The 27,285-nt window shown below is 46.4% G+C and overlaps 12 protein-coding genes across 12 annotated transcripts; 6 read left to right on the top strand and 6 right to left on the bottom strand.

Moving 5' to 3' along the window:
* Positions 1 to 316: 316 nt before the first annotated feature.
* Positions 317 to 1,507, top strand: OGG1 (8-oxoguanine glycosylase OGG1; the record flags this gene model as incomplete). Its single annotated transcript, XM_037283192.1, has 1 exon — positions 317 to 1,507. One exon carries the CDS (start codon positions 317 to 319, stop codon positions 1,505 to 1,507), a length of 1,191 nt encoding a protein of 396 aa, XP_037139088.1.
* Positions 1,508 to 1,579: 72 nt separating this feature from the next.
* MRPL4 (mitochondrial 54S ribosomal protein uL29m) lies at positions 1,580 to 2,536 on the bottom strand (the record flags this gene model as incomplete). Its single annotated transcript, XM_037283191.1, has 1 exon — positions 1,580 to 2,536. One exon carries the CDS (start codon positions 2,534 to 2,536, stop codon positions 1,580 to 1,582), a length of 957 nt encoding a protein of 318 aa, XP_037139087.1.
* Positions 2,537 to 2,850: 314 nt separating this feature from the next.
* LSM3 (U4/U6-U5 snRNP complex subunit LSM3) lies at positions 2,851 to 3,108 on the top strand (the record flags this gene model as incomplete). The annotated part of the gene is made up of 1 exon (XM_037283190.1): positions 2,851 to 3,108. One exon carries the CDS (start codon positions 2,851 to 2,853, stop codon positions 3,106 to 3,108), a length of 258 nt encoding a protein of 85 aa, XP_037139086.1.
* Positions 3,109 to 3,183: 75 nt separating this feature from the next.
* On the bottom strand, positions 3,184 to 8,079 carry NTE1 (lysophospholipase; the record flags this gene model as incomplete). Its single annotated transcript, XM_037283189.1, has 1 exon — positions 3,184 to 8,079. One exon carries the CDS (start codon positions 8,077 to 8,079, stop codon positions 3,184 to 3,186), a length of 4,896 nt encoding a protein of 1,631 aa, XP_037139085.1.
* Positions 8,080 to 8,184: 105 nt separating this feature from the next.
* Positions 8,185 to 9,501, bottom strand: CAR2 (ornithine-oxo-acid transaminase; the record flags this gene model as incomplete). Its single annotated transcript, XM_037283188.1, has 1 exon — positions 8,185 to 9,501. One exon carries the CDS (start codon positions 9,499 to 9,501, stop codon positions 8,185 to 8,187), a length of 1,317 nt encoding a protein of 438 aa, XP_037139084.1.
* Positions 9,502 to 9,686: 185 nt separating this feature from the next.
* Positions 9,687 to 10,307, top strand: DIF1 (Dif1p; the record flags this gene model as incomplete). Its single annotated transcript, XM_037283187.1, has 1 exon — positions 9,687 to 10,307. One exon carries the CDS (start codon positions 9,687 to 9,689, stop codon positions 10,305 to 10,307), a length of 621 nt encoding a protein of 206 aa, XP_037139083.1.
* A 166-nt stretch (positions 10,308 to 10,473) lies between these two features.
* Positions 10,474 to 14,094, top strand: ECM30 (Ecm30p; the record flags this gene model as incomplete). The annotated part of the gene is made up of 1 exon (XM_037283186.1): positions 10,474 to 14,094. One exon carries the CDS (start codon positions 10,474 to 10,476, stop codon positions 14,092 to 14,094), a length of 3,621 nt encoding a protein of 1,206 aa, XP_037139082.1.
* Positions 14,095 to 14,277: 183 nt separating this feature from the next.
* Positions 14,278 to 14,907, bottom strand: TSR2 (Tsr2p; the record flags this gene model as incomplete). The annotated part of the gene is made up of 1 exon (XM_037283185.1): positions 14,278 to 14,907. One exon carries the CDS (start codon positions 14,905 to 14,907, stop codon positions 14,278 to 14,280), a length of 630 nt encoding a protein of 209 aa, XP_037139081.1.
* A 331-nt stretch (positions 14,908 to 15,238) lies between these two features.
* CNA1 (calcineurin catalytic subunit A) lies at positions 15,239 to 16,912 on the top strand (the record flags this gene model as incomplete). Its single annotated transcript, XM_037283184.1, has 1 exon — positions 15,239 to 16,912. The coding sequence occupies one exon, from the start codon at positions 15,239 to 15,241 to the stop codon at positions 16,910 to 16,912; it is 1,674 nt and encodes a 557-aa protein (XP_037139080.1).
* Positions 16,913 to 17,097: 185 nt separating this feature from the next.
* Positions 17,098 to 18,222, bottom strand: IMD3 (IMP dehydrogenase IMD3; the record flags this gene model as incomplete). Its single annotated transcript, XM_037283183.1, has 1 exon — positions 17,098 to 18,222. The coding sequence occupies one exon, from the start codon at positions 18,220 to 18,222 to the stop codon at positions 17,098 to 17,100; it is 1,125 nt and encodes a 374-aa protein (XP_037139079.1).
* Positions 18,223 to 19,589: 1,367 nt separating this feature from the next.
* Positions 19,590 to 20,879, top strand: ATG23 (Atg23p; the record flags this gene model as incomplete). The annotated part of the gene is made up of 1 exon (XM_037283182.1): positions 19,590 to 20,879. One exon carries the CDS (start codon positions 19,590 to 19,592, stop codon positions 20,877 to 20,879), a length of 1,290 nt encoding a protein of 429 aa, XP_037139078.1.
* Positions 20,880 to 20,967: 88 nt separating this feature from the next.
* On the bottom strand, positions 20,968 to 27,183 carry SEN1 (DNA/RNA helicase SEN1; the record flags this gene model as incomplete). The annotated part of the gene is made up of 1 exon (XM_037283181.1): positions 20,968 to 27,183. One exon carries the CDS (start codon positions 27,181 to 27,183, stop codon positions 20,968 to 20,970), a length of 6,216 nt encoding a protein of 2,071 aa, XP_037139077.1.
* Between the last annotated feature and the right edge of the window lie 102 nt (positions 27,184 to 27,285).

Genomic DNA, 27,285 nt, shown 5'->3' with positions numbered 1-27,285 from the left:
AGCAGCAAAGAAGTGAGAGAAAACTGGTTTCAATGACTAGAATGCTCTCCTGACTTTTCAGAGGCTTGTAGCTTTTTGTACAGGTGTCAGGATAGCTCAAACAGTACAGCAAAAGAGCAGCTCTTGTAAGCAGCAGGTCCTGGTAATCCTATGGAAGTTCAAACCTTGCTGGATAGCTTTCTGAAGCCTAAATACCTACTATCGTTGATGCCTTTTGTGAGCGATGAGCTGGAACAGACGCGTATAAGACAAAACCTTACTTGAACCTTAGTTAACGCGTATTGATTCAGCTCATCGAACCCAAACTAGCGAAGCTATGCCCAAATTCCATCAGATTGCCATCGCAAAGAATGAATTGTATCTCGAGAATGTCCTCCAGGCTGGTCAGGCGTTCAGATGGGTTTTTAACGAGCTGAAGAACCATTATTCTTCAACTATGAAGATTGGAGACCGATACTCAATCGTTATTTTAAGACAACCGTCCCCTGAGGTGGTGGAATACGCAACGGTTGATGATGGTTGCAATCACAGTGTCTTAAAGGAGCATTTGATGAGGTATTTCAGGTTGGAAGTTTCGCTTGAAGAGCTACATTCGAAGCAATGGCTGCCAAACGACTCCAGATTTGCAAGTTTCAAGCCTAAAGGAGTACGAATGCTTGCACAGGAGCCCTGGGAAACGCTGGTTTCGTTCATTTGCTCCAGTAACAACAATATTTCGCGAATTACCAGGATGTGCCATAGTCTAAGTGCAAACTACGGTAACGAGGTGGGGAGTTTTGAGTCTCTCGATTACTACTCATTTCCTACAAGTGACGAAGTTGCAGCCAGGGCCACTGAGGATGAGTTGAGAAGTCTTGGGTTCGGTTACAGAGCCAAATTCATAGTCGAGACGGCTAAGAAGATGGTACGAGACAAGAAAGAGCACGGTTTCTCTGACGATACTAAGTTTCTGCAATACCTGCAGTCACGCATGACATATGAGCAGATGAGAGAGCATCTTATGAGCTATACCGGGATTGGGCCAAAAGTGGCTGATTGCATATGCTTGATGGGTCTCCATATGGACGAAGTTGTGCCAGTGGATGTCCATGTAGCGAGAATAGCTAAGAGGGATTACCAATTTCAGGCGCGTAAGATCGATGTCAAGGAGTTGGCGAAGAAGTACCACTGCATGCCACTAACAAGAAAAAAGATCAACTTGGAGCTTGACCTGATACGAATGATGTTCTTGAAAAAATGGGGTGGTTATGCAGGCTGGGCTCAAGGTGTATTGTTTTCTAACGAAATCGGTAAGACCAGTGGAGCAACCTCAGATGGAGTTATAAAAAGGCGGAAGTTGGAAGTGAAGTCCGACGCCGTTATGGCAGAAAATGCGACGGTAAAGGCAGAAATTAAGAAGGAAGTTTATAATGTTGCATATGAGACCGAGGAAGTACAGTACAGTAACCGAGGAAGGCCGAAAAGAAGGGCAGTATCACAGCTGAAAGTAGCGGCTTACGCTGAATGAATGTAAATAGATATTCGTTGGATCTTCGAATTATACACAGGATATATTTAGTTGAAGAATGATGGATTATATTCATGATCTAGTAGATTCCTTAGCTGCCTGGGCTTGTGCCAGCTGCTTAACATACTTGGAGACAGTGTCCAACTCCACATACCTGGATACACTGTTGCCCTCCTCTCTTAGGCCACGAACGGCCGAGCAGGCTTCCTTCATTTCGTTCAAGTTGTTTTCCGCCGTGAAAAGCACAAATGCTTCACCTGCATCAACAATAGCTTGCGAAGGCGTCTCCTCCAGAAAGCTCTTGACTGAGTCGTCTCTAGCTGCGAATTTCTTCAATTTCAGGTTCGCCACAAATTTAAGCCCATCAACGAAGGCACGATCCACTCTGTTCTCGTCAATAAATTCACTGATGCCAAACACAGCTTTCTGAAATCTTTGGAGTTTCTCGAAAGCCTCCTCGTCCTCTTCCTCCGGGGCTTCTAGAAACTCCCTCTCAAATTCAGCCATAAACGCTTCCTTTTCCGTGGCAAATTCCTCCCTGGCGATTCTAAATGCCCAATCGCGTTCGCTCAACACATGTCTGATCCTCCACATCGTTGTTCTAATCTTTTCAGACAGCTCCTCGTATTGGCCCTGATGTCCCTCCACGGAGTTCTTCAAAAGATGGTTCTCCCTAGCCAAAATGTTCCTTTCCTTCAGACACGTATACCACAGAGAATGCAGATCCTCAAACGATTTTCTTCTGAGTTCCGGTATGCTCCATGGCCTCGAGCTAGAGTCTAACTCTTCCGCTGTTCTCATGAACTTCCTATCAGCAAAAAACTGCCACAACGGATGATCATCCGGGCACTTAATATTTTCAACAGTAGGAGGAACAGGTGCAGTGATCCTCAGATCGTTATCATGGTGTGTCCGCTGGCTAGGAAGGTTAACTCGTTCTCTTGGCTGCGGCTTCGGCTTAGGCTTCGTATATCTCGTCCTCGCACAGGTTTTAACGCTTGTTTGAAACCCCCTCCTAAAAAGCATCATTCCGTACCCCTACAGGTTCCAAATTGCCCGATCCAACACGCAATCCTTCACAGAAAGTGCCATCTTGACCATCAGAAGTGCCAATTGAAGAATCTTCGTCAATTGGCCTTGTATTGTTGTCACTAAGTACGTTGTGATCTTTTTCGATGATACTGCCAAGGAATGGGACTGGCCATATGGCAGATAATATGGTGTAATTGGTTAACTTGGGTCCATCTAGAGACACTGAATGCTTTCTGTTGGGACCGCTGCTGTGTTAATTGCTTGGAGTAGATAGTGTCGCCTTTTCAGCGATTTCATTTGGCTTTATAACGATGTCTCTGGAAACACCTTTGGATCTATTGAAACTTAACCTAGACGAAAAAGTGTATGTCAAACTACGTGGAGCTAGAGAGTTAACAGGCACCCTGCAGGCGTTTGATTCGCATTGCAACATAGTGCTGAGCGACGCGGTCGAAACTATCTATGAACTTGTGTCCGGAGAGTTGAAGTCGACAGAAAAGAGTTCGGAGATGATATTTGTAAGAGGAGACAGTGTGACACTGATAACAACACCCTCTGATGACGAGTAAATGCAGAATAATTTGATTTTATAAGCGTGTATCAAATAATAAATGACTGTTGGGCAGATTCGAAGCGCGAGCCGTTCATATGCTGTTACGTCTATGCAGTAAAAATTCAGGGAGCTCGTCCTCGGTGGAGGTGGACCTCGAACCTGGGATGTAGGGCATCTTGTTCTGTTCCTCAAGCTCTGTGAGGAATATGTTCCCGTACTGGGCCCCGATCTCGTAAATCTCTTTGAACTTGCCGAAATCCAATGTGGCATAGTCTTCTATCGGAGGTCTGGCATAAATGACGCCGGGAGTTCTTTTTGCCCTTTCCAGTGCGTTGACAGAGGCTACATACCCGAGTCTCATTTGAATTTCTGCCATGTTGGGTATGTTCGGGTGTGGGGAGAACGGGTTCCATCTGTTCAGAACGATCCAAAACCCGTTCAGCGAGTCCCCGTAGTCCATGGGGGTTCTGTCGTCGACGGAGCCGACATCAACAGCAAAGATAGTATTGCAACCGCGCGCCTTCATTTCCCAAACGGGAAGATTATCCAGATAACCACCGTCCAGGAGCATTGAGCCCTTATCTTCCAGAGGGGGGAGTAAGCCGGCTAGCGACATCGATGCTCGGATGTATCTCCATGCGTACCCGAAAGAGTGGATCTCCTGAACCGACTCAGTGATATTTGTTGAGTTACAGTAGTATTGAATCCAGAAATCTTCAATTCTAGCATCGCCGAACGCCTTCCATATTCCACGGTTGAATTCATGGCCCGTAGTGTAAGAGGTGACTGGCCAGGTTAAGTCTGTCATCATTCTCCAGATCGACGCAATTCTTCCGGCAAACTTTTTAACACGGCCGTAAATCGGAACTAGATCGTAATCCCTAGCGTACAATCCACCCACGAATGAGCCAATCGAAGTGCCTCCGATCATGTCGATTGGAATGCCTTGTTCCTCTATGGCCTGCAAAAAACCTAGATGGCTAAGTCCCCGGGCACCGCCCCCACCAAGGACCAGTCCAATGGCTTGTCCCGATAGTATCCTTGCTAGCCGCAAGAAATCACTCTTATGAGTATGAACGGGTGAATAATAATGTTTCTTGAGGTCCTTAAATCTGGAAGAAAGCGTTTCCATTCTGGTTTTGATCGAATCAGGCACCAATTTGGATATATTCTGTTGAGTTCTCTTACTGAATTCTGTTTGGATCAACTTGTCCACCAAACCAAGGGGGCCGCTGTTCAGAGGACCATGCTTTGAATCGCTTTCGTCCCTCAAAGGATTGACCGCCATTTGAATATGATGATGTGAATCCACCCATCCACGAAACCGTAGCCATTTATGAGTCGAACCGGGTTCCACATATCTATCTGGATGAAGCAAAATTAGCTCTGTTCTGGCGGTAGTTCTCGAGTTGAGGAGCAGCCTTTCAAACTCCCCGATATCGGGAGATGCGGCAGCATCAGCCAGTAACAACACGCAATCAGCTTGAGCAATACATGTTTTGGTCCAACTGGAATTTACAGGGGTGTCAGCAATGTACACAACTGTATCGTACATTTCTTCCAGTTCAGCAAAATAGCCGCTTTTTTTCAACTGGGCCAATCTATCAAATGCGTGGCGACCTAAATGTGATAATGCTGTTCTTTGATTAAGACCGATTGTCGAGCGGTCGACCTTCTTAAATGCTTGAACTAGTTTCATTGCAAAGTCCTCGACAGGCAGGCCTCCCGTGATAGGCAAAATGGTTAAGGTTCTGTAGGTAATCTTGCCGCAACTACTATGAAGATGCGGAGGGTTGTGGGTATAGCTGACATTCATAGGTCTAGGCTGAGAAAGCGAACCACTGAAATCGTCTTCGTCGTCGTTTTTAATCTTAGAGCCCGATCCGCCGTTGTCACTTCCGAGAACCTTCTTCGCAACTAATCTGGACACCCGAATCATAATAGAGGGATGCTCAAGGGCTAAGAGCTCGAATAACGTTCTCGGAATACGCGCTAATTCTGAATCTCTGACTGAAACCATAGTACCCACACGGTTCATTGCGGTCAGCACTTCAACTTCTCCAAAACTCTCCCCCTGAGCGAGCTCATTAACTATCTCTAAATCACTGTTGCTATCAGAGTGAGAATCGTTTTGATCTCCTGAATCTACCGCATCATCGCCCTTGTTCTGCGTGTCCATCTTACGACGCAGCTGTCTCAACCTACCGTTCAAAACCAGATAAATACCATTAGCAGGATCTCCCTGCCGGAACAAAGTCTCTGATGCAGATAGCTGAATCCATTCCAATGCATGATCGAATTTCAGCATCTTTGGAGAAAGCAAGCTAGTTAATGTCTCTGCTATGCGCAAGTAGATCATGAAGTACTTGTTGCAAAGCCTTTCTAAGACCCTGTTTGGCAAGAACCCAACGTACACGTCAGTTCTGGCCTTCAAATTGACAAATGATTTATAACCTATCAGTGAGGAAAGATAACCGGCTACTCCGCCTGCCCCAACAGTGAACAATACAGTTTCCTTATTTTCGGAGCCCCGGCCAGTTGGTCTGCCGCTCCCAAAATGAGAGTGTCCATCGGGTTGCCTTGCGAAGGCAGTGACGTCTATCTTACCGGAAATAATATAAAACAGACCTTTTCCTTTATGATTCTGTTCCACGAGAACAGTACCCTTTTTGAAGAAATGAATTTCAATGCCTTGAGAGAATTCAGCTTTAGCAGAGTCATAGTCAAGGTTGGGGGATACCTCTTCCCGGTAAAAGTGCCTTTTCTTTGGTTTTTGTTTTTGAGAGGTGATAGCATAATCACTGGGGAGAATTCTTAGAGGTGCAGAAGGTGGTGCAAGGTATGATGAAAGTGATACACTTGACGACGTGGCAATAATGCTATCATTCCTTGAATTGGAATTACCCACCTTTCTATCGTGGTCATCTTCGTGAGAGAAGGCGCTGGAAGGCGATGAAGGCATTGCCATATTATCTCTATTGATGCCAAGATAAGTGAACATTGCTTCGACTAGAGCCATTCTCAAAGCCGATTCCTCAGTTTCCTCTTGAGCGGCAGAGAAGGACCAATTCTTGATATCGTCGTTTTTCGAACCGCATTCGAAGCCTGATAGTGAGCTGTCATTAACATTAAGTTTCATACTTCCGGGCGATGCAAGTCCTTGAGAAAGGAGGGAGTGTACCGAGTAACGAGAGTTTCCGCTGGATGACTTAGATGAGGAGGGAGCCATTATCTTTTGGCTCTGAGACGACAGTGGCGAAGATACTTTGCTTTGCGACATAGTCGCTGAAGACGCTGGAGACTCCTTCCGAGACAGTGGAACACTAGAAAGTAAATCTCCCGGATTCAGATGATCTCGGGATCCGAGAACAACATGCCTCGATCCCCTCACTGACGAATTTGATTGATAATTCGCTGCAGATCGTAATTGGGGTCTCTCCGGGGGGTTCTTAGCCTTACGGTGCGACTCCAAAGAAGAGGGGGCCATATTTTTGGATTCGGACTTGACAGCACTTTTGCCTTCAAAGCCGTCGCTTGATAACTGAGCGTTCACTTGTCTTATCACTGCATCCTTCAAATAGAAGGGTAAATCGAAGGTAACGTTTCTGTTGAGTACGACTTCCATATTCATGATTTCTCTAGTGAGACCCAGATAGTCGTTCGCAGTCTGGAATGTAACCCTATACAACCTGGTGAGGATCATTTGGATGATGTGAGACGCCGAGCGGGGGTATTTGGCAGTTAAATTGGCGAAAGCCTGGGGAGGAATTATTGCAATGGTACAGTCCGTCGCCGCACGGGCGATCACTCTTGTAACGCGTATTGGAGGTGTATTACGGCTACCCAAATCCGATGTGGGCAAGCTTTCTGCGGTGGGGGGCGAAACCGGAGTCACATCATTGACCGCAGTCTCAGAAAACCCATTGAAATCCGATTGGAAAACGGTGACATCGACCGACGAAGACCTGCTAGCCGCTTCTCTCCAATCAAATTCTTGGTAAGTGGAAGTGAAAAGGTTCAAAATGTTGACTAAGGAAGATACGGGATTACCTGGTTTCATTGTGTTCAGTAACTGAAACTTACCCAGCCCGTTCTTCAAACGGATATAGGCAGAGCCATCGCCGTGTTCTCCGTTTAAGAGATCATCGTAGTCTTGTACTTCTTGCTCCTCCACAGTGCAACTCCTGAACGGCTCGAGCGTTTCGTCCAGCGAACCATTCTTGCTCAGCTGCTCCCCAAAGGAACTTTCCTGCTCCACTCTGTGATAAATCTGCAACGTGCCCTCGACAACAATCGCAAAACCTATAGAATCATCAAGCAATAGGATTTCACCCTCGTTGAGCTTCTGCGTCCTCATGTTCTTTGTCAGATCATGGAAAACCGGCTTCTCGAGATATCCAAAGATCTTGATCGCGCTCAGGAACTGATCCAGGTGTGATGCGCCATACCTGCTGTCGTTGGACTCATCCAAGAACAGCCGTCTGCTGTCAGAGCTCTTCTCCTTGCTGATTTTCTTCGAGCTCGAGCTCTTGTTAATCATCTCGGTGTAACCACTGTCGCCGATCTCGTCCGGGATCAACCGCTTGTACTGTGCAAACACGTTCCCCTTCATAGCACAATATATCACGTACGCTGTCAGCGTCGCCAGGATGAGGAATGTCGGGAACGAAATGGTCAAATGCAGCTTGCTCGTCTCCACGAAGATCCATCTCGGCACATGCAACAGACAAAACGTCACCAGATAAACAGACCATTTGGTGATGAAAACGGTAGACCCAACGAGGAAGTAGCTCACCACCCAGGTGAAATTGAACAGTCCCACGACCCAACCCTCCTGAGCCTGAGTGTTCGACGAATCCTGCAATTGTCCCCGCAGCTGCGTATCGGAAGATCGTCTAGAGTCGCTCACGGGCGCCTGCTGGTCACTGCAATTCATAGCTAATGCAATCCTATCGATGCTCTGGCAGACACCAATCGAATACACCATGCAAGCCGTTAAGACCACTCATTATATCCCAACTTTAAAAAGATGCCTAATTCAACCCATACACCTCAGCTTCTAGCACTTCAACCGTTACAAACGCTACACACACTAATGCCCGTTGCTCCTTGGAGCTGTCGGTAACTGTTTCAACGCCAATCTGATGCTCTCGACGCCCCGTAGCAGATCCTCTTCCGAGATCACCAGCGGAGGTGCCAGTCTAATGATATGGTCGTGGGTCGGTTTGGCCAGCACACCATGCTCCTTCATCAAGAGACACAGGTCCCAAGCGGTACGTCCATTAGCCTTGGCAGGGTCGATCACGATCGCCGTCAGCAGACCGCGCCCGCGCACTTCCGAGATGGCGCCGTCCGACTCCCGCTGCAGCTCCCGCAATTTGCCCTGCAAAAGATCACCTAGGTCACGTGCCCGGTCTACCAGCTTCTCATCGCGCACGACCTGCAGCGCCGCGATCGCCACCTGGGCGGCTAGCGGATTCCCGCCGTACGTCGAGCCATGCGACCCGGGCGTGAACGTGAGCATCACTTCACGCGACGCAAGCACGCACGACACCGGGTACACCCCGCCCGAGATCGCCTTCCCCAGTAGCACCACGTCTGGGCGCACGCCCTGAGAGTGCTCGTAGCATAGCATCTTGCCTGTGCGGCCGATCCCCGTCTGGATCTCGTCACAGATAAACAGCGCACGGTGCTCCCTGCACAGTTTCTGCACGCGGGGCAGGTAGTCTGCAGGTGGAACGACAATCCCGGCCTCGCCCTGGATCGGCTCGAGGATCACCGCGGCGATGCGATCGCCGTGCGTCTTGAAGGCCTCTTCGAGGTCTTCTGCGACGCCGTACCGGATCTCACGCCCGGACTCCGGATTCCGGGCCGCTGTGTTGCGGAGGAACGGTCCGAAGTTCTTGCGGGAATCCTCCTCGTCCGTGGACAGTGAAATGGCGCCGAATGTGCGTCCGTGGAAGTTTCCCTGTGCGCCGAGAACGATCGCCTCTCCCGCGGGGATCTTCTTCGTCTCGTAGCCCCAGCGGCGGGCCAGCTTTAACGCCGACTCGACCGCTTCGGCGCCAGTGTTCATGGGCAGCACCATCTCATAGCCGAAGTACTCTGTCACGTAGCGGGCGAACCGTGCAAAGCTATCGTTCGAGAACGCGCGTGACGACAGCGTCAGAGTTTGCGCTTGGTCGATAAGCGCCTGAACTATGCGCGGGTGGCAGTGGCCCTGATTGACCGCAGAGTACGCGGAGAGGAAGTCGAGATACTCGCGGCCTTCAGGGTCCCAGACGTGGGCTCCCTTGGCACGGTGGAACACCACGGGGAGTGGATGGTAGTTATGTGCAGAGTATTTTTGTTCCCAGTCGACAGTTTCCGCGGAACTCAGTTTGGATGTAGCAGCAGTAGAATAATCCATTGTTGTAGGTTTCTGGGGAGCGTCGGAGAGAGCGCCTGTGGTTCGAGTCGCTCTGCTCTCTTATATATGTGCTGCGGGTCTCTTGGGCCTGCCCTTGGCGGAGCGTTCGCGGTAACTTGTACATAGCGGCACGCCTTGTGGCTGCCGCACGCCGGGTAACTAATCGAGGGGCTCAAGTCCGGGTAATGGAAATGGAGCTCTCTGCTACACCCACGCACCCTTTGTTGTGTAAACAGTGGGTGTGTGGGCGCCGGCTTCTAGCTGCCACCCAGAGGGCGGTCGTATATATAGCGCTGGGAGTTTGGACCGGTGGCCCGTGCAGCGGCGGACCGCCAATAGAAGCAACGTACAAGAGAATGACTGTGGAGACCGTTTCGCCAGTCAAGAGACCTTTGCACATACCGATCTCGTCGCAAGACGAGCAATATGACTGCCAGATGCAATTGGGCACAATTGGGATGCGCATAAGACAGAGTGTGGATCAGGGGTACCAGGTGCCACAACAGAATGGTCTAGCCCAGCCTCAGGGTGCCTCACAGCGAGCCTGTGTTCAGGACAACTCCCAGATAACAATCCCAGAGTACAAGAGAGTGCCGCTGCCCGCTTCGCGGGCAGCACCCATGCTGGTGAACCAGCGCACCGTGTCGAGCTCCAGCTCGTCGCTCGAGATGTGGGAGGACAGTCTCGACCAGAGACTTAGCATGATCGATGACGACATGCTGCGGAACAAGCTAGGGGCCGGAGATCTCGATGCCATGTTCCACGGTGGGGCTAACAAGAGAAATTGGGAACAGGTCGATTTTTAGAGTAAGAAGTTTTTGTGTAATGTTCGAAAAGACAGGGTAACGATCTCTGGGGATCTTCTTTTTGTATGTCTACGGTTTTTGTGTATAATTTTCTGCGGTACAAAGAGAGATTAGGGAGCTTTTGTGGCCTGTTTGAAGCTAACAAACACAGTTGGGCGCTTATTCAATGGGCAACACAGACTCTCGCTTGGGTGCTCTGTATCGGGACCATGTGTTCAAGCTGGCTCGAGCAGAACCCGCTGTCGGCGGAGCAGCAGCGAAGGCGGGAAGCAGAAGTGCCGCCATCCCGCTGTTTCGTTCGGACGTGGACGAAACGCAGCTGATGGCAGCTTATTTGAATCGAGAGCCCCGGCAGCAGCATGCGGACAACATGTTTGAACAATTTTACCTGGACTTCATCTCGGCGGGTAATGGGCTGACTATGGAATTGCTTAACTCGAAGATCTCGCCGCTCGACCTGCAGTACATTGTCGGGGCGAATCGGGGGAATTTCGCTAATTTGCTGCGGTTTGTGTCGCTCAAGATCGTTTTCATAGCCAATGGGGGCCGGGAATCGCTCAATACCGAGGAGTTGGAGGCGCAACTGGTGCAATTGCTTGTATGTGTAAGGATCCTGACCAAGATAATGCCCTGGTACTTGGCCGGTGAGGGCGACAAAAAGATGAAACGCTCATTGGACATCTTTTGGACCAGAGATGGTGATCAGATCTTCGGCATACCGCTTGCTGGGGAGACTGATTTGCCACCGTTGGGATTACTCCTGGTACGCTCGCTCGTGAGGCTGCTTTTCATTGAAGGCTTTACCATCACCGTGCGAAGTTCACCAGGGTGCCTGACGCACTTTCTGTGGGAGAACGGCATCAGCACTCAGGATTTCACATATCATCATCAGAGCCCCAGAATAGATTCAAATCGCTTGGAGATAATGAACGCCTTGTTATCTATTTGCTCCTCGGATCTATACCAGCCCAAAGATTTCATAAGTGAAAAGCATCCCACCATCAATAGGTTTCTGTTTTGTCTGACCACTTTGACTCCCGAGTACGACTTAATCTGTTTTGTCGCATCACTCATAAATCTCATTTGTCGATTTTGTTCCAATCATGAGGATGAAACCAAAGTCCCGTATCAAGAATTGGGCTACAAGCAAAATCACCAGCAGCATTTACCTCACCTTAGAGCATCATTGGTCCTATCCGGTTTGCAAATGTTGAATTTGATGTGTTTCAATAATTGGAACCGTAACGAGACTTTTGAATTCGCTTTGCATTTAAAGCTGCAATCTTCAAATGACGTGCAAAATCCTCTGCCTAACATCTGCTTATCGTATTTGTCCACTTTTAATAGGGAATTCGATCTGAAATTGATCCTAACCTCGTTTGCCAAGACATTCAAATTGCCGATCGAACTGGCCATCGAACAGGAATCGAACCCTTTGAGCTTCCTTTCCAAGAGGCCGCCATCATCAAGTTTAATTAACTCCAATTATAATAATAATGATTCTGCGAGTGCGAACAACAATTCTAACACTGAAACAGGTAACGAAGCGAACGACAGCATGGGACTACCACCAGTTTCGCCATTGTTGCTCCAATGGCTGGTTCTCTTCACTAAGCTCATTCAGACGAACAAATTCTTCGAGAACTATGTTGCAGATAAGTTCGCTTGCAAGATCATAGTCTTTTCTGTTTACTATATCAGCTTTTATCGTGACAATCCCGAGGCATCACCCGCTTTGATCCCATTATGCTCAAACTTAGCTTTGTTACTCTCTTCAAGGAAACTGGTTTTGGCCAAGACGCTGGACAAACTTACACCAAACTATTATACAAACAAGATTCCAAATTTTTTCAAATTATCGAGTGGGAATATTAATAATATCACCTATCGGGATTTTACACTGATTCATCTTTGCCATTTGGCTATCGGTGATGTTAGAGACAATAACCAGCCGCGCCCATGGTTGTTCGAATTGATTTATAATCTCTTACCTATCCCATCGAATCTGAAGGACGAAGATTTGATCCAGCTCTCCTTTAAGAGGCAATCAAAAGCTTTGAGACACGGTGGCTTAAGTTACAACGCTTCGATGGCACTCTTGCAGTTGATCTCAAAGATGTCAAACAAAAAATATCTAAGCACATTTTCCACTAATGGTAGATCAACTAGAAGCTTCATAGCTTCTCCGGGCTTCAAATTGGACCTTTTGGCACTATTACTGAGGGCAATCATAATATACATCGTCGTCTATTATAACGAGGCCCTAAATCTGATCTTTGTCATCTGCCGACATCAAAGAGTTTTTCTGCAGTTGAGAGATACCATCGATACCATTTCGAAAGCTTTGGAAGGGAACGGAATTATTGAGGGCCTTGGTAAGGTTCAACTGCAAGACTACCTGGAGTATACTTTGAATCCGCGCTTACTCAGAGATGATCTGGCTTCCGAAGACAGGGACACATGCAATACTTCGAGCACGGAGGAATTTAACAGTCAAAACATCAAATTCACGAAAAATCTGCTAGGTCAAGATGATACCGACGAGTTTGAAAGCAATGAGAGCGATGACGAAACAGATGATGACGATACTACTATGCGGATTAAAAAAGACCAGGACTTGGATCAAGACGCCCTGAGTCTCGCGAAAGTACAAAGTGCTGCGAAAAATACTGAAATTTATGAACAAGCAGATATAACTGATTACTGTGCATTGTCGAACAAAGCATTGTTCAAGGCATTAAGGCCTCAATGGCCCGTTGGACTTACGTCTAAGGCAAAAGCAAAATCTAGCGCTACCAATGCACTCAGTACTACTTGGACTGGTGCAGAGACTCTGCAAACGATGACGAGAATCATTCGAATTATATTGCGTGATTATCCTGAGATCGCAACAATAACGAGTTCTGATTATTATAAACTCATTGGCGATATTTCTATTTTCAAGGATAAATTTAAGAATGCGGTTCAAAAATCACTGCCTGTTGTCATTCGTGAGATGAATGAAGCGGAACCCATGCGAATTGATTTGACAGAAGGAAATTTAGTCTATCAACAATGGCTTCATGACATCATTTGGTCAGATATATTCAATACCCACTCAGCCCCATATTCTATCTCTCAAGCTAGTGGGATTTCACTAGGAGCAAACGGCCACAACATTGTCAAGGAGTCCGCTATCGAACCAATATCACCAACAATGCCCAAGTTGGAGAGATGGAATTCTAATGGGTCAGCTATTTCACGAACTAACAGTAATAATAGCTCATTGCTGAGTTATTTCTCCAATCAGAATCATGACATAGCAACGAATTCACCTTTAGAGTTGACTAATAATTTACATGCTTCCAATAAGCCTTTGGACGGTGCACGAAGTAAGAATATGCCGACCAACAATGGCCATTCGTTCTTTAGATTTTCATGGACAGGATTCAATAAAAACGAGGAGTGTAGTCCCATTAAAGAAGAGGAATATTGTGACGGTAAGAAGTATGGGGTTAACAACAGTAGGCGTCCCGCTTTCAATTTAGATCCAGGTATTTTAAAACCTAACATTTGGGCTGGTACCCAAATTCAACTTTTCAAGACCAGGCGTCAAGAAAAGGAAGGGTTCTCGCTTCTCGATATGACATCCTCACTTTTCAGACGTCTAAAATTTGGTAGCACCACAAGCGTCAGTTCATTAGATACTATCAACACTAATCCGAACAATTACGCTACTAACTCCAACAATCTCACCCCAGTCTCGTCAAGACCTTGGACTCCGAGAGACTCTTTGAACAGTAAATAAATCTACGTTTTATGCTCCTAAACCGTTGTAACTCTGGAATTGTACCAACATAGTTATTATTTACTATAGACGTGTAGTTTTTATTATTTAGTAGATCAGCTATGCTCTTGAGCGAGCGCTTCAAAAAATGCCCCAGCCAAACACGTTTATATATAAACGGTACTACGTTGTCAACTACCTATCTCACCTTCTCCCCTTCTTCTGAACCAGTTCGAAACCATCCTCATCTACCACAGGCTGGTTCGGGCGGCTGTCGGCCATTTCAACATCCGCATCCTCGGCATCCTCCGCCTGCTCTTGTTCGTCCTCTTCTTCCGCAGACTCCTCGGAAGAAGACACATCTGGGTTAAGCGGATCCTCCTGCACAACAACAACCTTAGATTGCGATGTTTCAGCATTGTTCTGTTTTTCCAACCACCCGGTGTACAGTTCCTCCACCGTAGAATAATCCTGCAGGCGGCACTGCTTATAGATCTCAATTATCTTACTCGAGATAGGCAGCGCAGATTCATCCTCCACGTTGGTATCGAACTCGTCTATCATTGCGTAGAGCAACGTTTCCTCGACCATTGCTGCGTCCACGTATTTTCCGTCCTTGAACAAATCCACCACAATCGCAGTGATCCAATCCCGCTTCTCGGCCGAAGCTGGCCCACCCCAGTTGTTCGCAACAGCCACGTCCAAAGCTTCCCATTTGTAAATCATCATTGACACGCCAAGCTCGAATCTGGCCTGCTGTTTTTCGTCCTTGAACTTCAAATTTGGCTCTTCAGCGGCTGCCTCCACAAAGCAATCGTCAGCATTGCAGCTCATCCTCACAGTCAACCCAGAAAGTCCCAAACTACCTCCACAATCGCCTTAAATACCGTTAAATCTCTTGTATTTCACCATTTATTTAGCTATTCTTCAAGCGATGAGCTTAATTTTTCAAAACTGCCGTATGTAATGCTTAGATGCGAGAATCATCAGGGCCAACCAAACTATATAACTACAAGTACTGTGAACAGGTATTAGAGATAGTAGCAGGGGATTGGAGTCGGCTGAGGATCGGATACAGGCTGCTTACTGGTAGAGGAGAGATCTGGTTGCTTTAGAGAGACTTAGCGGTCCGTGAGGTTAGTTTTTTGAACGGTTGTTGCGCAACATGTCAGGTAAGAAAAGTGAGGCGCAGTCCAACACGGATAAGATCAATGCGGCTTTGAGAATCATCGATAGCAAGCCTTCTAGAGCGAGGCATGAGGCGGAGGCTCCAGCGGTGGATTTGAACACGTATAGCCTCGAGGACGGACGAAGAGTCTCTACTAAAGAAAGGGTTATCAAGGATGTTCCCCCTATTACGGGGAGATTACCGGCGGATGAGGAAGTATTTGCTCGCGACACTGGATTGCCCAACCATGAGTTCCTCAGGGAGCATTTCAAGCGGGAAGGAAGACTTCGTGAGTCGCAGGCGTTGAGGATTTTAGCGATGGCTACGAGCTGTCTGTCGAAGGAGCCGAATTTGCTGCATGTTCCGGCGCCAGTCACGGTGTGCGGCGACATACACGGCCAATACTTCGATCTCTTGAAGCTTTTCGAAGTTGGTGGTAACCCAGAGACCACGCCCTACCTGTTCCTAGGTGACTACGTTGATAGGGGCTCCTTTTCGTTCGAGTGTCTGATATATCTGTATGCTTTGAAGCTGAATTTCAGCTCGCATTTCTGGCTTTTGCGGGGCAACCACGAATGCAAGCATCTGACCTCCTATTTCACATTCAAGAACGAATGCTTGCACAAGTATAGTCTGAAAGTGTACGAGGCCTGCTGCCAGTCTTTCAACACGCTGCCGCTGGCGGCGTTGATGAACGGCCAGTATTTCTGCGTTCATGGGGGCATCTCGCCCGAGCTGAATACTGCACAGGATGTTAACCGAATAAACAGATTCAGAGAGATACCTTCGAGGGGCCTGATGTGTGATCTGGTTTGGGCCGATCCAATCGAAACGTACGACGAGGATGCTGACCACCCATCAGCAGAGAACTTTACCCCCAATTCTGTGAGAGGCTGCTCTTTTGCGTTCAACTACGAGGCGGCTTGCGCTTTTCTGCAAAGAACAGGTCTGTTATCCATCATCAGAGCACATGAAGCGCAAGACGCCGGTTACAGAATGTACAAAAATACTAAGACGCTTGGTTTTCCTAGTCTGCTGACGCTTTTTAGTGCGCCTAACTACTTGGACACCTATAAGAATAAAGCGGCTGTTCTGAAGTACGAAGCCAATGTGATGAACATCCGGCAGTTCAACATGTCGCCTCACCCCTACTGGCTCCCGGATTTTATGGACGTTTTTACTTGGTCGCTGCCATTTGTAGGTGAGAAAGTGACGGAGATGCTCGTTTCAATATTGAATATATGTACGGAGGATGAGTTGGGTGAAGAAACACCGGTTATTTCAGACCGTATAGGTAGCACAGAGCCATCACAACAGGTGGTTCCGCGAGCTGAAGGAGAAATCAAGCTTACCAAATCGATCCTTGATGATGAGGCTAGGAGGAAAGCTTTGAGAAATAAGATTTTAGCAATCGCTAAAGTGTCGCGGATGTACTCTGTTCTTAGAGAGGAGAGTGATAAAGTTAAGTACCTGAAAGATATCAATTCTGGGGTGCTACCTCGTGGAGCTCTAGCACACGGAGCTGATGGCCTGAATGAAACACTATCGACATTTGAAAAAGCTCGTAAGCAGGATTTAATCAATGAAAGGATGCCACCTTCGCTGGATAAAGCGAGAGATGGACATAATATTTATGATGAACTTTCAAAGAGGGCAGAAAGAAAGAAGTGACTTTGATCTTATTAAATGTTTGATATGAAAATTAATGGGAGCTGGTAATTCCAGTCGGTTTCACTTAGTTTTTTTTTTGTACTAATAAGTATTTAGAATAATAATGATACGAAGACGCTGCAGTAATTTGACCGCATCAAGGACCCACGTCAAATGGTACTCAACAATACAGGCGAGATAATGCTTCAATTGTGCAGACGTTTTTCATAAGAGTGCAAGTTGTGGACACCACCTTCCAGCTGTGCGGAAGCAGTTCTGAACTCGAATCTGATGTTACCGTTTTGGACATTCTCGTTCAATTCTTGCAAAGAGCTGACACCAATGTCCTGGCATGAGTGCTGCAGACCATTGTACAGATATGAGATGAACTTCTTAACAGAACCTTTGTCGACGACAGCACCGGAGACACCTTGAGCCACAAGGACGTCGTCAGCTTCTGAGAAGTAACGAGAAGTGGCAGCGTTACCCTTGCTGTCGGTCTTTTGCATAGCATCAATGGAACCCATACCACGGTAAACCTTTAATCTCTTACCGTCTCTGTAGAAGTACTCACCTGGAGATTCAGTAGTACCAGCAAGCATACCACCCATCATACAGGTGGAGGCACCCAAAGCCAAAGCCTTTGTGATGTGACCGATGTTTTGGACACCACCATCGGCAATGCATGGAACACCGAATTCTCTGGCAAACTTGGTGACGTTGTAAACTGCAGTACCTTGAGGTCTACCGCAGGCCATAACTTCTTGAGTGATACAGATGGAACCGGAACCCATACCGATTCTCAAACCATCGACACCGGCAGCGATCAAACTGGCAGCTTGCTCTCTGTTACAGACGTTACCACCAATGACTTCCAAATCGGGGAAGGTTTCCTTGATCCATTTGATCATGTCCAGTTGGAAGATAGAGTTACCTTGAGAAGAATCGATGACAACCACATCCAACCCAGCTTCAACCAAAAGTTTCAATCTCTCTCTGTCAGCTGGGAGAGTACCGATGGCAGCACCGCAAAGCAGTTGCTTAGTAGCGAAAGACTTAGAAGCAAGAGGGAAAGTTTGGTTCTTCATCAAATCGGTTCTGGATAGCATAGAGACCAACCTACCGTCCTTGTCAACGATTGGAAGCTTACCCTTCTTGGTCTTCTTCAAGATATCGTTACCTTCAGCCAAGGTGATACCCTGAGTGCCAGTGACGACGTCCTTGGTCATAATCTCAGAGATTGGCAAAGAGTTGTCTTCAACAAATTGAATGTCACGGGAAGTGACAATACCGATCAATTTGGAGTGAAGCTCACCATTTTCTGAATTCATTTGTTAGTAAACTTATTCGCTGATAAAGTTCCCCAATCGTTGCAATCCAAATCAATTGTCAGAGTAGAAGTTCTCTACAAGATCGTTTGATCCTATTCAGTAGAACGAAAGTTAATAATGTTTAAAAGAATCATCATGAATGATCTGGGATTCAACGCGGGAACGATTAACACCTCTGTATGACATACCAGTAACTGGAAAACCAGCAAAACCGTACTTCTGCTTCATTACCTTGGCCTGGCCAACGGTGGTGCTAGCAGAGATAACCACGGGGGAGTTGATGAAACCATTCTCGAACTTCTTGACCTTTTTGACCATGGCAGCCTGTTCTTCAGCGCTGCAGTTATGGTGGATGATACCGATACCACCCAACAGAGCGATGTGAATGGCCATCTCGGACTCGGTAACAGTATCCATAGGAGAAGACACAAATGGCGCATTCAGACTGATCTTCTTGGTCAATTTGGTCTGCAGCTTGACTTTAGACGAAGGAACCTCGATCTTACCTGGAAGGATTAAGAAATCATTGTACGTCAACCCGCCTCTGACCTTGGAGTCCATTAATTCGTCGACAGACAAACCATCTTTCTCCTTGAAAGTGTTCAAATATTCCAATGCTGTGGAGTAATCTCTAACCATTTTAGCTCCTCGACAGATACGTTACGCTTCTCTTCTAGAATAATGAGTAGATTACTCAAGAAATGACTTAAACTACAAGAAAAAAAACTAAACCCACAGACAACAAAACAACTACCCCCAAGAAACTATCTCAAACCAACCCAAAGTGTTGAATAGAGACAATCCCTGGGCTTATTAATTCAGAAACTTCGACAAGTATTTATACCTTCAGTTTCTTGGCGATGAGCTGCTGCAGAAAAAGAAATGTGAAAAATTTTTCAACGAGAGGCTGGAAAGTGAAAGGATGCCCTGAGCTGTCAGTCTAGCTGGAATTAACCGTCTGGCGGCTGCTGGAAGCCTATTCGAGTGGTCGCCGATGCCAGTAATTCGGGATAATGCGGTGGAGTTGTGGTTTTATCGTGACCGCTTGAGGATCGGAAGCTTGTCGAACTGCGACGTTTCTCGGGCCGTGCGCTAGACTAGATGGTAACTGCGATAGCTGGACAATTTTCTGTGGTTGGATGGCCCCAGTAGCTCTGCGTTTTCTTCATAAAATTGTGCTTTTTGTTTTATTTTTTATTTACTGACGCTGTAATTACTGACACTTTGGAAGTGTCCGGTCTGGCCCTGTCTGAGTCAGTCCCGGACATCTGACACTACAATGCAGCAGATAGTACCATACTTAAGCATCGACTCTGCCCAGCTGCAGGCCGGTTCTGGGTCATTGTTGGGCTCCTCGAGACCCTGGGATGGAATTGGAGGAGGTGCTGAGACAGAACGCCGAGCTGGAGGATTTTCTTCAGAGTTTGGTAGTGGCACATGCGAAAGCGCTGCAGGACCAGGGCTTGGCGGATCGGCTGGATGCCATACGGCGAGACATATCGATATGTTTCAATGACCTGACGACTCTGAATGGAATGCTCATATCATGCGACGGTCAGATACGTGAAGAGATTGATACGCTGCAGAAATGCAGGCACAAAATTGCCAAGTTAAGCAGAAAGAGGCGTCAGCTCCTGGCGAAGAAGGACCACTGGAGCCGTAATACGGATATTGAACTGGAAAGAAATAGTCCGGTGTCTTTGGCGATTGATGCCAGCTATCGTTCGGCACTGGACCAGTATTTGAAGCTGGCGGACGGCGGTGACGATACCGACAGCGGAGAACGCCAGGAAAATGGAAGCAGTCCCGACAGAGCCTGGCGTACACTGAAGATCTTGCAATCATGCCACGATTCTGTCTCTCAGAGTATTAGACAAGCGACCGAGCTTCTACACGAGTTTCACAAAGATCAGGACTTCCTTGAGAGAGAGATTAGGACTCAGTCGGCTAGGGTACGACGCAAGATTAGCGCTATCGATGATGAGATTTACAAAAATAGTATTGCTCGGAGAGAGTTAATGTCAAAGGTGGGGCTCCCTCTGCCGGCCTCCAAAGAATCATCGACGACGCAAAGACTACTCCATCTGAATCTCAACAACGATGCAGATAAGGAGTTGCAATCAGAAGAAGAGCACATCGCAAATCATGCTGAAGAGTTCATCGAGATGAAAATTGCTTCGTTACAGGATCAGCTCACACACAAGAAAGAAAATTCGTCGTCGCTCGCGGTCGACAGAGACCTTTGGAACGACTGCATCGAGTGTGTCAAGAAACTTGAAGACCGAATCAAATCCGTTTTATCAGACGATAAGAACCTCTCAAGTGCTACAACCGGTCAAATGAGGCCGTGGATAGAACAGAGTTTACAAGAATTGACCGAGATTGTAGCGTCAACTGATAATCAGATTTTGGTGAAACTTGTCAGAGATGAAAGAGAGGTTATTGAGAACGCATATCACGAGATATCAAAAAGAACGGAAACAAATGGTTCCGCTTCAGCTTCAAGAAATGGTCGCTCTAATCCTCCCTTCTTGGTTGTCAGCAAATCTCCTCCTAAGATAGCTGTCACAGATAAGACTGCTCAGCGATCGAACAACGATAGCACACCTTCAGAGGGTCTTACATTCCTAAAGGATAAGTCCAAGAAGAAAGAATAATAGGTGCTTAAGTTTCGGGGGATTGATGTGATGTACAATTTGCGGTGCTTAGATCTTATCTTTCGTAATTAGCTAATGGATTGATAGCTCATCGATGCTGCGGTTTCTTCTTGGGTATGAACAAATTGGAAGATCTTTGCCTTCTTCCATATGCTTTATGGCCTTCATGCCCGGAAGACCGCTCCATTTTGCTCTGATAGTTAGTTGGCTTTCTGATGGGTGCAGCTGACGAACCGCCATCATCAGTATCTGATGCTTTTGAATGCTTATGTTGAGACACCGCAGAGGGTTCGTAATCATCGTCCGCAATTCTTGCATTTCGATGTACATCGGATGTTTTTTGCTCAGTTATTACAGGCCTAGGAACATAGTTGTTCTCATCATCGCTGCCAGTTGGATCACTGATTTCGACAAGTGCCGTCGGCAATTTGTCTCCACCATCTGGCGCAGCTGTCGATTCGTCATAACGATTCAACTTAGTAGTATCGGAAAGCAAGATATGATGATTATCTGGTGCATCGCTCTCCGTTTTAGCGGCTTTTGAACCGCACTTTTCTTTTATGTATGGCCCATGACCGGAATCGACGTCAGGTATAGTTGGTCCTCCAAAAATCGACGACTTCTTCTTCTTAGTACCTGTTACAGATAGCTCAGGAATCTTCTTCGATACCTTGAACTGACCACTTGCATTGCCGCCATCGTAAGCTTGGTCATGCCTCCGTTTTTGCCGTTGAGGCTTCTTAATATACTCCCTGCTATGTGGATCATAATCGTCTTCCTTTGGCAGCGCAGCTTGCTGTGCTTCGTATCTCTTCAGAATGCGCTGAGTCTCGGTAGCTGTCTTCTTGAGAAACCCGGGACATGCAGGCTCCAGGCAACCTCTTTCCTTCGCATTACTGATGAGATGCCTCCAAAGTTTATTTTTGGTCAGGGAGCTTTGATGACCCAAAATCCACATACTAGTTTTAGCTCTAGTCAAGGCAACATTCATACGACGGAAATCTTTCAAGAAACCCACGCTAGATTTAGAATCGTCAGCACGAACGCATGATATTACGATAATCTCCTTCTCTTGACCTTGGAAACCATCAATGGTATTGAAATCGACATATTGTGCGATAGACGCGCCGAAATAAGACCGGAATTGCCTTTTCATCGTCAAAACCTGTTCCTTGTAAGGTGAAATTATACCAATTTTCCCCGAAAAGTCGACCTCTCTTTCATATTTATTCAAAAGGCCTTCGATCAATTCTATTGCCACACGTATCTCTTCCATATTGACGTAAGACATACTCTTGGAATTTTGAGATTCTCGACCGGTCACTATATCGAAGAATTTGTAGGGCGCCATGGAAACTTCTTTATGCCATGGACGAATGTTCATCTCCTCAACATCAGGGCCGTCCTTTAAGCGACCATTATAAAACTCCGACGACGGGAATTTACTGATGGACGGATGCATACGATACTGAACATCCAGTAAGTAAGGCAGGCTGTGCTTCTCCATTCGCACAAACAGCGACTGATTATAGCCAAAATTACTGGCCGCTCCAGATAGGACGGTCGGTGGCAACTGATTTGGATCACCGACCATAATGCAACGCTTGCCTCCATAACGAAGCGGTATTATCGATGAAAGCTCAGTACATTGACATGCTTCATCGACGATTACTGTATCAAACTTCACACCCAGAGAAGAAAGTACATCATGCGCTGAACCAGATAGCGTTGAACATATGACATTACTACTTGCCAGAATGCGTGCTTGAGCATTGCGTCGATCTAGCTCTCTATTCCTGTAGTTAACCGAGTTTCGCTCCCTAATTTCATCACGCTCTCTACCCAGCTCGTTCAGTTCCTTACTGAGCTCTCTGATTTGCATCTGTAATTTCGCGATATCTTCTGTGGACAGAGAGCTAGATACAGACCCATTTTCTGCATCCAACTTTGCTCTCAGCTCTCTTCTCTTAGAAACCGCAGAACTAAACTTTTTCTCCAGCTCAGGATTAGTGGAGAACTCGTAATTCTTCTGATTAACCTGTTTGTCAACCAGTTCTTCTAGGGTGAGGTCCCTTATAGCTGCATTTACGGCATCAGAGCGGCCCACACGGACGATACTAGGCTGGAATTTCCCTCCGTCTCGGTTTAAGATGCCACCTTTCAGACGAAGAACTATTTCATCGACGGCCGCATTACTCGGTGCGCAGATAAGTATTTTCTGCTTCTTCAATAGTTGCTCTGTCGTTGTGGGTCCAGCACCTTTAGGTGCCTGGATGACATTCATGGGCAAAGTATTGCGTGTCGACAAGAAGTAGCCAATAATTCCCAAAATTGTTTTAGTCTTACCAGTACCGGGTGGACCTTGAATCAGAGAAAAGCCTTCCTTGGAGACAGTTTTAACAATTGCCTCTGCCTGAGAGGAGTTCAGCTTATAGTTGGACTTGACAGTCTCGATCTCCTTTTCATCAACGTCGACGGATTGCGATGGTGCCGCACGCAGAATCTCGCCTACTAGATCGTAGTATTCCAGTGCCTCAAGCGAGGAATATTCTCTTTCAACAGTCGTCATTTGCATCACCTTTACGGCATAAATCTCTGATCTCAGGGTTAAGAACTTCGAAAAGTTATGATTTCTATGAATTCTCAGCGTAATGTCAACATTATTGCCCTTCGTGTATTTTAACGTCCGGACTTTAGCCAAACATGTATGGGCAGCTTTCTTGAAATCCTCGTTCTTCAATGTCGATAAGTTCTCATTACCAGAGAAGTATGCTAAAACGATGAGATCAGAGTCTGTGATGCCCGCTTCCTGTATCATAGTTCTTGTGATGGATGCATAGACATCGTAAAAATCGGATACGGCGGTCCTATTGCCGACAATTATACTGAACGGTTTATTATCTTCTCTATCCCTGGTGGAGCACAAACTCTGCCAGCATTCTAGTAGAAGAAGAGGCCTTATAATTTCCCTGTATTCCGCCACAGAGGTAAAAGAATCTTTGACTTTCTTGTACAGGTGCGCAGAGTTATCATCTGGGTAATCGCCACTCTTCGTGTAGTCCCATTGCAAAGCAGTCTCATATAAGGGATTAAGATCAACATTGAGCCTCCTTCGCATGTTTTCTTCCTCTATTTTGGCGCGCTCAGCGCTAGTACTTTTATGGACGACTTTACCATTGATATCGAGAGTCTGAATTCCTGCTCCTTTTGCCTTCGCTGTCGCAAAAAGTTCTCTAGCTGTTTCAATATCATCTTCACTCTCGTCGCTACTGCTGTCTCCATTCCTGGTCGCAATTGGCTTTGACTTGCTATGAAAGACTGTGTTACTTGGAGGATGCACCACCCTGTTACTGAGTAGCTGCCGCCTTGCAAGCTCCATCTTAGACAGTGGTTTAGGCGTTCTGCTTTGCAGTTTGGCCATCGCTCCAGCTTGCAAAGTGCCAAAGGAAGTGATCTTGGGCTGAGTAGATTTTGGCCGACCAGTAATAGAAGAAGCGACAGCCTTCCTTTGCAAAAAGTCAGCCCTGGACTCTGCAGATGGTGATGGTGACAGTCTTGTGGGTGTGACAGTGCCCAGCTTACTTAAAGCCTTCTCTTTGTGGTAGGCTTCAGCTTCAGCAACCACTTTATCCGTTAGCTCATGGTTGAAGTTTCTGGATTTGGTTAGTATCTCGGCTGCTTGTTGTTCAGATAGCTTATTAGAGTATTTTTTAGCTTTTGAACCGTATTTAGCCATTTGTTCCACCAAATCATCGCTGAAGCTGATGTGCTTTTCACCGGCCAAATCGGAAGTACTGACAATAAGCTTCACGCATGAATCTAAAAGGATTTGATCACTCAATCTTAGCCAATAAAGCATGTTTCTGACAGCCTTAGAAATACTTGCAAAGAAATCTCTCCCTGAGCCCTGCAAAATATCCGTGAACTCCCTGTAGGAATCAACCAACGCTCTACTGAGGTCTAAAGTATCTTTCGTGAAGTTTTCAAGCTCCGAGTACTCGTATTTGGTGGCCCAAATCAACGTACAACGATAGATGGTATCTAGGAATGACCAGGCCAATTCCCAGAAAAGATAAAGCTGCTGATCTGTTTCATCTCTTTTTAGCGCCGTAAAATTTGAAAAAACACCTCCAATAGGGTCTGTAAATGCAGTGACAATATCCATAAGAACACGGATTGCCCTTGGGCATGGCTCATAAAATTCACATTTTATCAGTTGATGCAAAACACGATTTATGGCACGAAGATGCGCAGTCAAATTACCAGCTAAGATGGCCTGAATACCCTCCAATCTACCTTCCACATCGAATGTGTCGTAAAGAATATTTGTGGCGGCTTGGTAAAGCTCGGTATTGGGTGAGAATATACATGACCAAAAGCCCTGAGCCGCCTCTTCATCAGCTAACACGGTAGAAAGTTGTTTGGGTAATATATCGGCAAACTTTCCCACCAAAATTGTGCAAAGCTGCAAAAAACTCTTGACGTGGGCGTTGTGCGTACTATGATCTTTTGAAGAGATCACCAACAGTCCATTGATATCCTTCAATGACACCAAAAGCTGTTTTGCCAACAGAGGACCATCATGAAAAGAACGCAGATCCAGTTTTTCAGTGAGGCTTTTGAGCAGGCTATCACTGAATGGGATGCTATTGATATGTTTTCCCGAGTAAAGTTTGTAAGACGTCTGGCACAACATTAAAATATCAAAACTGATGCACTTTGTAAGGACCATCATTGCGGATGTCGAAACGGAAGTTGTAGAGTCACCCAATCCAGGGTACAGTTCAGTAGGATTGGTAGCTGAGCGAATTACCGTATCTTGGATTAGAGAATTGTTGAGTAACGCTCTTGAATCCGTCTTCGAGTACAATATAACTTCGAAGTCATCTTTCTCATAGAGCTTCTCTCGCTCTTCGTTACTGATGGTCAGCACGGCAGCGAGAAGTGCTGTGGAGGAATTCATCAAGCATGCCTTGGGAATTGACTTAAGAGAAGATTGATTTGTTATTACCCTCAGAAATGCCATTGAAACCTTTTTAACCATCTGGATCCTTTTCGAATCGGTCAGCGAGCGGTAAAACGCCAATGTCCACGACACCATATCGGTTATACACCCTGAAAACGAGAGAACCAGCTCTATATCATCCTCTGGTATCTCATTATCTTGAATTCTGATCAATTTGCTTGCAAAATAATCTTGGTCAAATACGATGTCCAAAATGCTATGAAACGTGTACGGATCTATCTTGGACCAGAACTGTGGTCCCAATTTCTCAAGGAGCATGTCAAGACCTCGCAACAGGAACTCGAGCGGCTTATCTCGATAGCTCTTTCCCAAATGATGATACCACAGTTTAAAAATAGACTCAATGGGAAACCTGTACGTTTTTTTCAATGATTCAATATTCTTAGGCACTTCAAAATTCTCTATGAATGAGTCCTTGTCGAAGAACGAGAAAACTGGTATTAACCGAGACCAAAACTGCGAAACGATCATTTCATTCCAATTCGCCGGATTTTGCAAAAACAGTAAATGAATGTTGACCTCCTCTAGAATGTCTGGGGTGATCGTTTTAGCGTTAAGCGAAAATTTCTCAATCAGCAGCTTCTTCAGGATTGCACGAGCCCATTTGATCTGTTCTGTGGTTCCCTCACACCAACAGTATATCATTCCCGCAAGAAACGTCTTCATTAGCTCTGAGGAATCAGGGTCCAGGCACGATTCCTTCGACAAATAGAGGAATTTAAAGATAGCATCAAATGTCATTTTAAACTCTTTGTTCAGTCTCAGCATGTGAGGATTGCAAATGCACTCGTAAACTGCAAGTTCAATCTCCCGAGAGACCCGCACCGCAGTATTATCATCGTTGGAGATTTGGCGTAGTACTGGCAGAACAGCCTCAATCCTCCAAAGGCACACAATGTCGTTGAATTTAGCGACATGTTCATGCGGTACATGTCTCTGTATCGCAAAATGCTGCAACATCTTACACTTACCGCGGGTGAAGTTCAGTATACATCTGTCACAGCTCGCCAACGCAGGATTGAACCTATTCTTCAACCATGTCATAGTCTCCTGCTCATTGAACGAAAAGATCGTCAGGCAAAAGATCGAAATAGGTTCGAAATACGGATCACAAAATAAGTGGAAATCCTTGGGCAATTGTGCTATTAGCTTGAGCAGCTCACCTAGCAGACTCGACTCCGAAATGTCTTGGTTAACACCAGCATACACCCGTTCGATTATGGGAACATACTTCCTGGCCGTCTCTTGTCGTTCATCCACCTGAGATTCTGCTCCCATCTAGCGTGTATATAATGTCAAGTACAAATACAACGAAAGAACTGTCTTCAACCCGAGCCTAACCCCTCTCAAAGCCTTACAATGCTCCTTTGCTTCCTTAGA

The sequence above is a fragment of the Torulaspora globosa genome, chromosome 3 (genome assembly GCF_014133895.1).
Source record: "Torulaspora globosa chromosome 3, complete sequence".
NCBI lineage: Eukaryota > Fungi > Ascomycota > Saccharomycetes > Saccharomycetales > Saccharomycetaceae > Torulaspora > Torulaspora globosa.
The sequence above is the reverse complement of the archived record's forward strand: the minus strand, read 5'-3'. Positions and strand labels throughout refer to the sequence as shown.